General features: G+C 62.7%; 2 protein-coding genes across 3 annotated transcripts; both read right to left on the reverse strand.

The window, feature by feature from the left end:
• Window positions 1-2,505: 2,505 nt before the first annotated feature.
• Window positions 2,506-4,408, reverse strand: CHLRE_13g589550v5 (uncharacterized protein). Of its 2 annotated transcripts, XM_043069734.1 has the most exons (3): window positions 4,189-4,261; window positions 3,694-4,126; window positions 2,506-3,300 (listed from the first exon to the last, which is right to left on the reverse strand). In XM_043069734.1, exons 1-2 carry the CDS (start codon window positions 4,212-4,214, stop codon window positions 3,703-3,705), a joined length of 450 nt encoding a protein of 149 aa, XP_042917708.1. In that variant the 5' UTR covers window positions 4,215-4,261; the 3' UTR covers window positions 2,506-3,300; window positions 3,694-3,702. The 2 variants fall into 2 exon arrangements, with proteins under 2 accessions (XP_042917708.1, XP_042917709.1); XM_043069733.1 differs by having other exon boundaries at window positions 3,694-4,408.
• CHLRE_13g589600v5 (uncharacterized protein) lies at window positions 4,316-11,041 on the reverse strand. Its single transcript, XM_043069735.1, has 13 exons — window positions 10,647-11,041; window positions 10,433-10,545; window positions 10,155-10,271; window positions 9,844-9,975; window positions 9,437-9,580; window positions 9,010-9,111; window positions 8,655-8,770; window positions 8,415-8,475; window positions 7,889-7,969; window positions 7,567-7,677; window positions 7,322-7,384; window positions 6,808-7,077; window positions 4,316-6,677 (listed from the first exon to the last, which is right to left on the reverse strand). The coding sequence occupies exons 1-13, from the start codon at window positions 10,936-10,938 to the stop codon at window positions 5,631-5,633; spliced, it is 2,649 nt and encodes an 882-aa protein (XP_042917710.1). The 5' UTR covers window positions 10,939-11,041; the 3' UTR covers window positions 4,316-5,630.
• Window positions 11,042-11,059: the final 18 nt, after the last annotated feature.

Below are 11,059 nucleotides of genomic sequence, written 5' to 3' on the forward strand. Positions count from 1 at the left end.
GCAGGTTGCCGCCGGCAACAACGCGGTTCTGGCCAGGGAAGGTGCTGAGGGAGGTGACAGGCGAGGTGTGCCGCGGGGGTGAGTAAACGGGTCCGACACAGGCGACCGGAGACCAGCGACGAAGCGGTTGTCGGCTGGTCGTAGCCGTATCCGTGATGTCGCCCCGTGAATTGCTAAGTGATCATGTTGTTGTGCACTGATGTGCCGTTGATATGTAGGGGCCAAAGCAACTGTCCCTTATTCATGTCGCTGATCAGCCTCCTTCTGCGTGCGTTCTTCGCTGTAGAAATCCTTATATATATTGTATGGTGTAACGCGACTACTTTGCAGGGCTATCGTGTGCCCATGCAGCGCTTGCAAAGCGCTTCCCCGCAAGCGAGCTAGCGCTGCCCCATTGAAGGATTGTGCCTTTCATGTTATCATGCATCTGTTGTTGTATCTGATCAGGGCAAAGCAGCATGAACAAGAGACCCCATGTTGCACCTTTTTTCCCTGTGCATATTTCCCGGCTCGCGTCAATGAATTTAGGGCTTTCATGATACAGTGATAACAGCGCAGTGGGTCTGCCGAGTAATGACGCGGTATTCAGACACCCCGTCTCGCGCCTTTTTTCCCTGTGCGCATTCTGCTAAATCTTTTGAGCCATGAACCTGCGGGCTGCGAATAGCTACCTGGACATCTCTTCAGGCGGCACTATCTCGCCGGCACTGCGCTGAAAATGATTAATTGTAATTCGCATCCATGTCGGACAGGCGCTCAGCGCCGAGACGTTGGCCTCGAAGTTCCATGGCGGCCCGCCGCGCGGGCGGCCGGTCGCGCGGGTTCTTCCTTGTAGCAGTTTCAGTGGCTTCTGTGTGTGCAGGTTGTGGGTGGCCCTAGTGGCCGCCCTTGACCCGGCGCAAAGACTCCAAGGCGCATTGGTGGCCTCGCATTTCTGGGCCTCTCCTTCGCGGGTGCCGGCGTCTTCGGAGCCCAGAGACCCTCGTCCCAGAGATTGACGGGGGAGCTTCGCTGGCACTGGTGCTGCGGCGTTGTAGGGGCCGGCTGGCCGCATTTCGGTTTGTGATGGCGCCCTTCGTCTCAGGAGCTGGCGTCGACAAGGAGCATGAGGCCTTCGTCCAGAGATAACGTTGGCGCTCCGTTATTGCTGGTGACTGTGATGTTGGGTGTTGGCATGCCGGGCATGTTGGTTCTTGCGTCGGCTTCTGGTGTTGCCTGCCGTTTGTGAGCCTTCGGGCTGATTTCAGACTCCAGACCGTGCCTTCGGCACAGACATACAGGCGGTTTGGGGCGTTGCCCTGTGTTGAGCCTTCGGGCTGGGACCAGAATGTGCCTCGGCACGCTCGCGAATTTGGGGCACTGCCCTGCAGATGTGCCTTCGGGCTGGGACATGCTGTGCCACCTGGCACCAGATATGAGCAGTGCTTTGCGTTTGATTAGGCGTCACTGGACTACATGCCCGGTGTGCCTGGTTTAGCGTCGGGTGCTGTAGACAGCGCTTCATGCGCAGACACGGGTTGCCGCAGGATGTGGGGCTTTGGCGGGCTTAGGCTTGGCTTCGACTCATGAGTGTTGCACCCGAGACACGCTTTATGCGAAGACCTATTGCACGGTTGTCGAAGGTCGGTAGCCAACTGGGGGGAGGGTGGTTTCCCTTCGGGCCGGAGATGGTCCCTCTTGACCTGGGTGCGGGGCACCCTTGCTTGGTCGGACTGTCCCTTCTTTGTAATGTCGCAATCATGTCGGACACGGGTTGCCGCAGGATGTGGGGCTTTGGCGGGCTTAGGCTTGGCTTCGACTCATGAGTGTTGCACCCGAGACACGCTTTATGCGAAGACCTCTTGCACGGTTGTCGAAGGTCGGTAGCCAACTGGGGGGCGGGTGGTTTCCCTTCGGGCCGGAGATGGTCCCTCTTGACCTGGGTGCGGGGCACCCTTGCTTGGTCGGCCTGTCCCTTCTTTGTAATGTCGCAATCATGTCGGACTGTCCCTTCAATTGTAATTCGCATCCATAACGAAGCTACAATAAACAGGTTAACAGGACCGGAAGCGCAGGATCCACCGAAGCAACTGGAGCCGCCCCAACTCATCCCATAACACCAAAAGCACCGCCACACGGAGCCCAGGTGAAAACCTAGAGCCACCCCGCAAGCCCTCAGCAAACAACCGCCCGCAACTGGTGAAGGGCACCACGGCAGCCTAGCATGCCTCGCCTATGCCTCGCTGAGCCCGGCTGGTAATCCCGCCCTCGAGTTGTACCCGTGTGGGTCCCGCACGTTAACAGGGCTGTCGTCAAGTAGGCTGCTAGTGTCTGAAGGCTGGCCGCCTGACCGCCTGACCGATGGTCCCTGCATTCCCAACCCGGACCTATCCCCTCCTCTAATACCGCCATCGTCCACATAGCAACATCCACAGTGGTGGGGCGCGGGAAGCCGCTCATTGCTGGCCCAGCCGCCTGACTTCGCTCTCACTCTCAGCCTCTCGCTCACTCCCACACCGTAGATGGAGCCACTTTCTATCGGTCTGCCTTGCATACAGTGTCAAGTCATCGTTATGCCATGCAACACGAAAGTGGTGTGCGATAAACAACGCGAGTCTATATGCTGAAGTCTGACCGCGGGGCCCTTGGCCCCTTGCCTTTCTGTGGCCCATCCAATTAGTTCTGCTTCTAGCCACTGACTCAGTACTCACTCGGCGCTGCTGATCGCTCGATTCAGCATGCAGCACTCGACCATGCACACTTGCACAGCGTGTGGGCGCACCGTGCCATGCTTCTACACCCGTGAGTAACCCCTGGCCGACTGCATCAGGACTCAATACGTACGGCTCCCACTCGCACTCACTCGCTACCCGAGGACCCCCGCCCAGCTCTGCTGAACACCCTACATATCTTTCGGGCACCTAACCACGACATGCATGCTTCACCCAAAAACCATGCAATGGGCCACCCGCCCTACACGCGAACCTCGCCTGCCGTGCCCTGCATGGCAGACCAGCCATGACTGGCATACCGTACCAGAACTGTGGACGCCCGCAGCGGGCCAGACATGGGGCGCGAGCCCCTCCTGCTGCGTTCACACTAGCACTTTTAACATGCATGCGATGTGCACGAATTTGATTGTGTAAGAACGCGCCCCTCAATTCATTACCATCACGCTGGGCTCAACACCGTACATATCCTTGCAGCCAGCCCGCTACCTCGATCTTCTCCATACATCCCCGCAGGCATCCTCCGCGCCTGCTGCCCGCGCGGCTCCTCAGGTGCCGCACCCTGATCCTCCTCCTCGTCGCCGGCCATACCCTGCACACGTGAAAAAGGCAAGCACAGTATAAAAGCGCGGAAAGGCCCTAGAGCGCTAGCGGGGACAGGCCCAACCAGAGAGCGGGGACAGCGGAAAGGCCCGACCAGTGGGATTCCCTGGGTTGGCAGGTCTAGTCTGTTCTTCTTCTGTGAAGGTGCCGCGGCGGGCCCCTTCCTTCAACACATGCACCGTTAACTACCTACAAGCACCACTCGTGAGGAAGCAAGGGCTTGGCCGACTACCGGCATGCGCATATTGGCGGAATGCGCGTGCCATGCTGCCCCTCGCACCCTACTTGCCACGATGCTCGAAGTTGTTTTGCGACCTGCTTATGATTATTGCCCCCATTATATTTCTGGCCACCTCCATCCCCCCCTTCATTCCCCGCCTACCTTTGGCCTCTACTTCAGACTCATCTTCTCCGCTGCCACCACAAGCGCGAACACGGCGTTTTTGTACGGCTGGATGCAGCTGTCGGCCTTGTCCATCAAGCCGCGGAGGAAGGTCAGGTCCTCGGTCCGCGTCTCCAGTGGGTAGCCCGTGTGGTCCCGGCGGTTCTTGGCGTACATGACTTCCTGCCACTCCTCAAACGCCGCGACGCTGAAGCCGTACTGCTGCGCAAAGCTGCCGAGGAAGCCCTTTAGTGCTGCCGCCTTGTTGGACTTCTTGGCGGTGAGGCGCTGTAGCTCCTGCGCAGCATCCCAGACGAAGTAGTAGCCGCCGAATGGCGCCTCCTCGTGCAGCAAAAAGGTGTTGAGAGCCTTCACTAAATCCTCGTCCACGCGGTACACCAGGTCCGCGATGAGCAGGTCTATTTTTGAGCAGCTGGAGTTTTTAACCACGACGACTTGGTCGTTGGAGCTGCCCAGCGCTTCTCCGGGCGCTACACGTTGGAAGACGTTCTCGCGCCCATCGTTGTTTTTTGCCAGGTGCTGCGCGGCCAATTGGCTGTCAACAGTGATGGAATGTAGCCCGCTGGAGGGCGAAAAGGACTGCACGGAAGCCATCACTTTGCATCAAGCAATATTACAATGTGGTTCCAGTGGCTAGAGGGCGTCGCAATTGTTCAACTGCTCGCGTCGCGCGCGGGTCAGCGGGGCACACACGTAAATATCTGTTTATGGCTGAAACTTATGTGACATACAGTCTCAGCAACTGCATCTAATGGTTGCCGTCCCTCTGTGGGCAATCCGGTCTCACCCGGGATGGGGCCACCGCGCCCCGACACAGAGGAGAACGGCATGGCGGCCCACAAGCAAACTAGGGGCCAAACGCAGCACCACGAGGCTCAAGTATGCATGTTATGCAGTAATAAGCAGAAGCAAAGCATACTACCGGTACTGCTGAGGCTCCTATCACCTCCAACATTCAAGCCGCCCGTCCGTCCCTTGACAAGTCGCAACCTGCAGGTTGAGCGCAAGATTGTTGGTAGCACGGTATGATCCCAACACACCGCGCCATGGTGCCCGTGCTGTTCTCGCACAGCCCGTTGTTCGTCCTCCACCGTTGCAGCAGGCGTGGTCAGCAACACTGATGTAAACAGTCTTGCTTACGCCGGCCCGAGACCACCTGCCCGATTGCGTCATCCATCACAGCTGCTACAGCGCCACCCCTACGTCCGCCGCCGTCGCGCCCAAGCAAGATTGTACCGGGGGCCACTTGTCACCACGCCATGTCACCCCATGGGGTTGGCTACCGCACGTCAGATGCCCGCACACACCACACGTCCAAAACCTGAAACGTCCTTGGACCAGAACATGGCTGGTCGCCACATGCACGACACGTTCAAAACGCACCTGAGCCGTTACCTGTCTACACCTACCACATTTACCCACGGTGTAAAGCTAACACAACCTAGTCGCACTGCAGCACCCCGCAGCATGAGAGCTCTATCCCATAACCAGTTGCCCCAACAAACGCCCGGCGAGGACTGTCACCCGCCTGCCTCCTGCAACTTGTTCACTTTGCCTAGTCAAGCTCACCAAACAGGCTCCATGTAATTTGCCAACACAGAGCCACACCAAGCACACGCGCGTCCCAAACATAATACACACACGCAAACACACACGCAAGCACACACACACACACACACACACACAGCTCTGCACCATGCAGGCTGGCTGGCATCCAGCCAACCTTGAACCCGCAGGAGCGCTGCTGGCTGAGCTGCCATGCCCGCCATAGCTGCAGGCTTGGCTGTCGCTCACCCGCATCCGCAGCCCCGGCCAGCCCCAACCGCAATCAGCCGCACGCGCACTCCTCGCCGCCGGGGCCACACCAACAGCATCCCACCATGAGCGTTCGCAGCATGGGCCGCTCCGCGGCACCTCTACTCCATCGTCGGCCAGGCGCTGGGGCGGCGCCAGTCGGGGCCCGTCACCACCTGCTCACCCAGCGCCACGCGGCAGCAGCCCACCGCCGACAGCAGGCCCACGATTGCCTCAGGCTCCAGCGGCGGCGGCCGGCGCCGGCGCCGTCCCTCGCCGTTGAGGCACTGCCGGCCCGCGCACGGGCAGTCGGGCAGGGCCGCCTCTTCGGACAGCAGCGTGAGCGACAGCGCGCCGCCCGTGCCCCGCAACTCATCCATCTTGTTCAGCTGCGACAAGAAGTGGCGCAGACCGGCCCGACTGAGCGGCATGCGCTGCGGCTGCTGCGCAGCCGGCAATGACGGTGGCAGCTGCACCGCCGCTGCAGCTGGCCGCTGTTGCTGCCGTGAGCTGCCCGCAGCAGCGGCGGAGGACGGCGGCGGCGGCAGGGCTGCCGCAGAGCCGGCGGCGCGCAGGGGCCGCCCGCGCGCGCGGGGCTGCTCCGGCGGCAGCGACGGCAGCACCGGCTGCTCGGGCGGCGGCGCGGGCTCCTCCACAACCTCCAGGCTCTCAAGCATGCGCAGCTGCAGCAGCGGCCGCAGCACGTACGGCGCCACCGACTCGGAGCAGTCCTGCCCACCGGCACCCAACGCGGCGCCTGCGGCGCTGCTGCTGCGGCGCCGGGCAGGGGCCGCTGCCGCGGCCCCCGCTGCGCCGCCTGCGGCGGCTCCAGCTGCCGCCGGCCCTCCCGTGCTCCCCAGCGACTTGCGCGCGCGTGTGCCGGCGGCGGGGCCGTCCGGCGCGTCCGAGGCCCGGCGCGCGGCGCGCCCGGGGATGTAGTCAAGCGGCCACGGCTGCTGCGCCGCGGCAACAATGGCGCGGCAGTGGGCCGAGGTGCTAGTGGCGGGGTCGGCGGCCACTGGGTTGCTGCCGGCGCCGGAGCCGCTGCCGGAAGGGGTGGCGGCGGCGGCGTTGTCCGGGAGGTAGGAGAAGCGCAGCCACAGGTGCTGCAGGCAGCGGCACTCGCCCAGCATCGCGAAATCGGCGGCGCTGAGGGTGGCGTTGCTGACCTGTGTGGAGTGAGGGAAGGACGACAGCACGCGTCAGCGGAGGCGCACCTACACCAAGGCAGGCGGCAGGTTTGCCAGCGCACGGAGGCGGGCATTCACAACACGAAAACACGCAGAGCCCGCGACGCACCGACAGGCGCGTCAGGTTGGCTGCGCTCAGGTCGGGCAGCACCGCCAGCCGCCGCCGGTAGCCTCGTAGGTGCAGCGTCAGTGCGTCCTCGGGGTGCTCGTCCACCGGCAGGTTGAGGCAGCCCCAGCGCTCCAGCCGCTCCTTGGGGTCCAGGGGTCCGGCGGCCAGCGCGCAGCCCAGCCGCGGGCCAGGGATGGGCCCTGTGGCGGAGGCGGAGGAGTCGTAGCAGGCCTCGCGCGTGAGCGCGTCCGCGCGGATGGTCACGTTCAGCTGCGGGTGGGGTGTGATGGAGGTGGGATTGCAAGAGGTGGTGTGACGGGGTTGGGCTGGTGTGATGGGGTGACGGAGGTGGTGTGATGGGGGGTGTGTGGTGACGGGATGGGGTGCTGAGGGTGTGATGTGGGCACGTGAGGAGGTGCGGCGCTGTGCTGTGCTGACAGGGAGAGCAGAGGTCAGGGGGACGCAAGTGCTCGCGTGGCAAGTCCAGCCGCGCCGGACGCAGCTTGTCCCTCACCTTGCACCACCAAGGTGTGCGGTGCAGGTCGCGGAAGTGCGCGTGCACGCTGCGCGCGGCGTCCTGCGTCCGGAGGAAGGGGGTAGAGTTGGCGCATAAGGGCCGCTGATGCGCCACGCACGGTAACTGCTTCCGGGTCCCCCATTGCCGGGCATCCGCCCTGCCGCCCGCCTTTGCGCAACCCCCCCCCCCCTGGGATGGTGCAAACACAGCAGCCCCGCCCCCACGCACCCCCACATCCCCACCTGCGGCACGCGCAGGTCCAGGTCCAGGCGGTGCAGCGAGCAGCCCTCCAGGAACTCCAGCGAGGCGGGGGTGGCCTCGCCCACCGCGGTGCGAGACAGGATCACGGAGGCCTGCGCGACCAGGCGGGCAAGCAAAGGGGGGAAGGCGAAGCGTCAGGGTGGTGGTTGGGAGCTGGGAGGAGCTGAGCTCATCATCGGACACGTCAGCTGACGCGGTCGTGGATGCGGTGGTGGTGATGACGCAGCAGGGTCAGCAGGGTGCCGTGGAAAGGCAGTCGTCCGCATCCGGCCACCTGCCGGCTGCTCCGCAGTCCGCACCCACCTTGACGTGCCGCAGCGACTGGTGGTTCTTGACCAGCGGGCCCAAGAAGTCCAGTTGGAAGCGCGCGCGGTCGTCCTCCACCTGGAGGGTGGGGGAGATGGGAGCGGCGGTGGTGGGGGCGGTGGCGGGGTTGCAAAGATGGTTGGACAAGCGGTACAGGATGCTGGCGGGGTTGGGCAGTTGGGAGTGGGATGCTTGCAACTGTCGTATTTGGGAGGCTCAGCGATTCGGTCTGCCCCTTCCCCCATGCATGTCATTGCGATGGTCTAAGGAGCCTATAGGGCCGAGAGTAAGCCCGACCTAGATTAAGTCGCTATAAGGCAACATTGCAGTGGTTGGTTGGCACCAAGGGAACGGAGCCTGTAAACCTGGAGTTGCATTGCCCGGTACAGCGACCCACACCAGAATACAACAGCAACGTGCGTAGAGGCGTAATCGACGTGCTATGTATGTTTGATTGATATCAAGAGAGCGGCTGCGGTGGGCACCCACACCCCGGCGCCCCGGCAAACGTGAGTGCGCCCACCTGCAGCCCGAACGTCTCGAGCTGTTGAAGCGAGCTCAGCGATGACAGCTCCGGAATGTTCCTGTTTGCGGCGTGCACGCGGTTAAGTTTGCATGTGTGTGAGAAACGAAGCGCTTAGCAGCACCTACGGCACAAAACACAGTAAGATTGGCAGGCGCCGCCGTTTGTCCTTTCCTGGGTTGTTGTGTTTTTCCTTCCGCTTCTCGTCTTTCGCTTCTCTTGCAACTGCGCTCAGCTCACCATAGCTTGTAGCGGATGTTGAGGTCTTTAAGCTCGCGCAGGCTGTTGAGGTGTTGCACCTGGTCCCACGCCGTCACGCCGATGTCCAGCTTGCGCAGCCGCCGGAACGCCGGCGCCTGTTCCCAGGCACACGCGGTGTAGCGGCGGCATACGTATCATTTCGTGTTGTCATCATCGTTATAATGAAACGCAACATTGGCCGCACTACAAACACCCCCGACGGATAAGATATTGCATGGCACTCCTGTCTATCGCCTGCCCAGGATACGGTTTTCTTGTGTCTTTTCGTCCCATTTCGGCATGCTAGCAGTATCCTCCGATGCTATACACATCACGCGGGTCCTGCCCGCCGCACCTCGGCCAGCAGCACGGCGTGGTTGTGCGGCGCCGGCACCAGGCTGGTCAGGCGCAGGCTGTCCAGCGCCGGGCCGAACGCGGCCGCCAGGCCGGCCAGCACCTGCGGCCGGCGGGCATGATGGCGCAGGGGTTGCGGAGGATGCTTGGTTTGCGTACAGCAGCAATATAAGCCATGGGGCAGGAATTTGGAGCTTTAGCCAATGCCATGGGGCATGGTACGGACAGTCAAATTGTATGGCCCATGGCCAAACGACATAGAGCGGCCCATGGCCAAATGACAACATCATAGCCTTTCCGAAGGTGTATCCGTTCTGACTTCCGTACATAGATTGCCGGCACAGTGCCGAAGCTTCATGGCCATTTGCAGCAGGAACATACGTGACCTCACGCCGTTCACGCCGCCCTCGCCCCGCCCCGCCCCGCACCTCGAAGGTGATGGGCAGCTCGACCTCTGCGGCGGTGATGGGCGAGGCGCCAATGCGCCTCAGCGCCGGCAGCTCCCGCTCGAACAGCGTCATCAGCTTGCCGGCCGCCGCCTCCACCTGAGCGGGCAGCATGTACTCGGCGTCCTGGGGGGGGGAGGGGCAGGTGGGGTGGGGTGGGGCAGGGAGGCGGAGGTGAGGAGACGGGGCAGGGAGGTGGGGGGGGGGGGGGGGTTGGGCATGTCATGTTGCGGGCGTGGCATGCGCGCGGGGAGCTCGGGCGCAGGTGTAGGACTGTGGGCATGAGACAGCACGTAGTCACAGCATTGATGAGAGAGCTGACGACCCCATGCATTGGCACCATGGTCTGTCAGCACATGCGCGCCGCATGCGCCATCCTGGAGCCTCACCCGCCAGGCCTCGGCGCCCTCCATGCGCAGGGCCAGGCTGTGCGCCGTCATGCGGCCCTCCGCCAGCAGCTGCGCCAGCCCGCGGATGCGCCGCTCCCACGCCTTGAGCTGCGCCGGGATCCACTCCATGGCCTGCGCGTGGCGCGGACACGTGCGTAACAGGGATGGGTGCATGGGCACGGTAAAATCGCGCCATGGTTGCGGCTGGCCTCGCGGACGGGTTAGCGTGTTGGAGCTTTGTGGCCCATGCACATCCCGCATTCAGGTCTCACTCGCCCAACACGCGCAAGAAGTGGTAAGGTCTATCGCACCTGCATGGGCATCGTAATGCGCAGCTCCGCCTCCGCCACGCTGCAGGCCTCACGCAGGGCAGGCCCCACGCAGCGTGCCGCCAGCACGCTGGCAGGGTCCAGCTTCTGGCAGATGACCTGCATGCATGGTCCGTGTCGTTTAGGTTTGCCATATGGGGATCGACGGTATTGAGGAGGGAGGAGAATGCCAGCGGTTAGGAAGCCACGAGAAAGCCGTGCACACAGAACACCAAAATTAGGGAAGAGTAGGAAGGGTACGCTGGAGGTGCGTGTCACACCTTGAGCACCTCGCCGGGCAGCTCGCCGAACGTGGCCTTTTGGTCGGCCGCCCGCGGCCGCACCGAGCTGGGAATGCCACGAGTGGGCAGCGAGCTGTCAATCAAGCGAGCACCTGCGCATGCAAAGAAAATGAACGCATTCAGCCACGGGGGCTTGGGCAGGGGGGCATCGACAACCCCTAGCCGAGCCCGTAACGCCCCCAAGGTGAAGTACCTGCGGCCGGAAGCGAGCTCCTGGACCGCAGGTTGTACTGCCGGACAGGCGCGACCGGCGTCGCGTCCTCGGTGGCGTGCGGTCGCACTATGCTCTCTGGTGCGCTCTTTCTCGTCGCCCGCTGCTTCTTTGTCGGCTGTGTCTGCACCACATCCTGAGCTTGCTGCTTAGAGGGCTCTTCACTGGTTCGCTTTTGCTTTCTTCCCGCCTGGACCTGCGTCGCAGGCTGCAGATTTTCTTTGTCCGCCTGCGCCTTGCCGCCGCGCTTGCCACGAAGGCCCGCCGCTTGCATCCTGTCGCAAGAATTAGTCAACGCAACTTTTCAAGCTTCGCAAAGCTCTGGGCGCGGCAGGGACCACCCCCGAAAATAGAAGGTCGCTCGCCTGGTCTACTGCATCCTGGGTAAAGTGCTT

Source organism: Chlamydomonas reinhardtii, chromosome 13 (assembly GCF_000002595.2).
Source record: "Chlamydomonas reinhardtii strain CC-503 cw92 mt+ chromosome 13, whole genome shotgun sequence".
Taxonomy (NCBI): domain Eukaryota; kingdom Viridiplantae; phylum Chlorophyta; class Chlorophyceae; order Chlamydomonadales; family Chlamydomonadaceae; genus Chlamydomonas; species Chlamydomonas reinhardtii.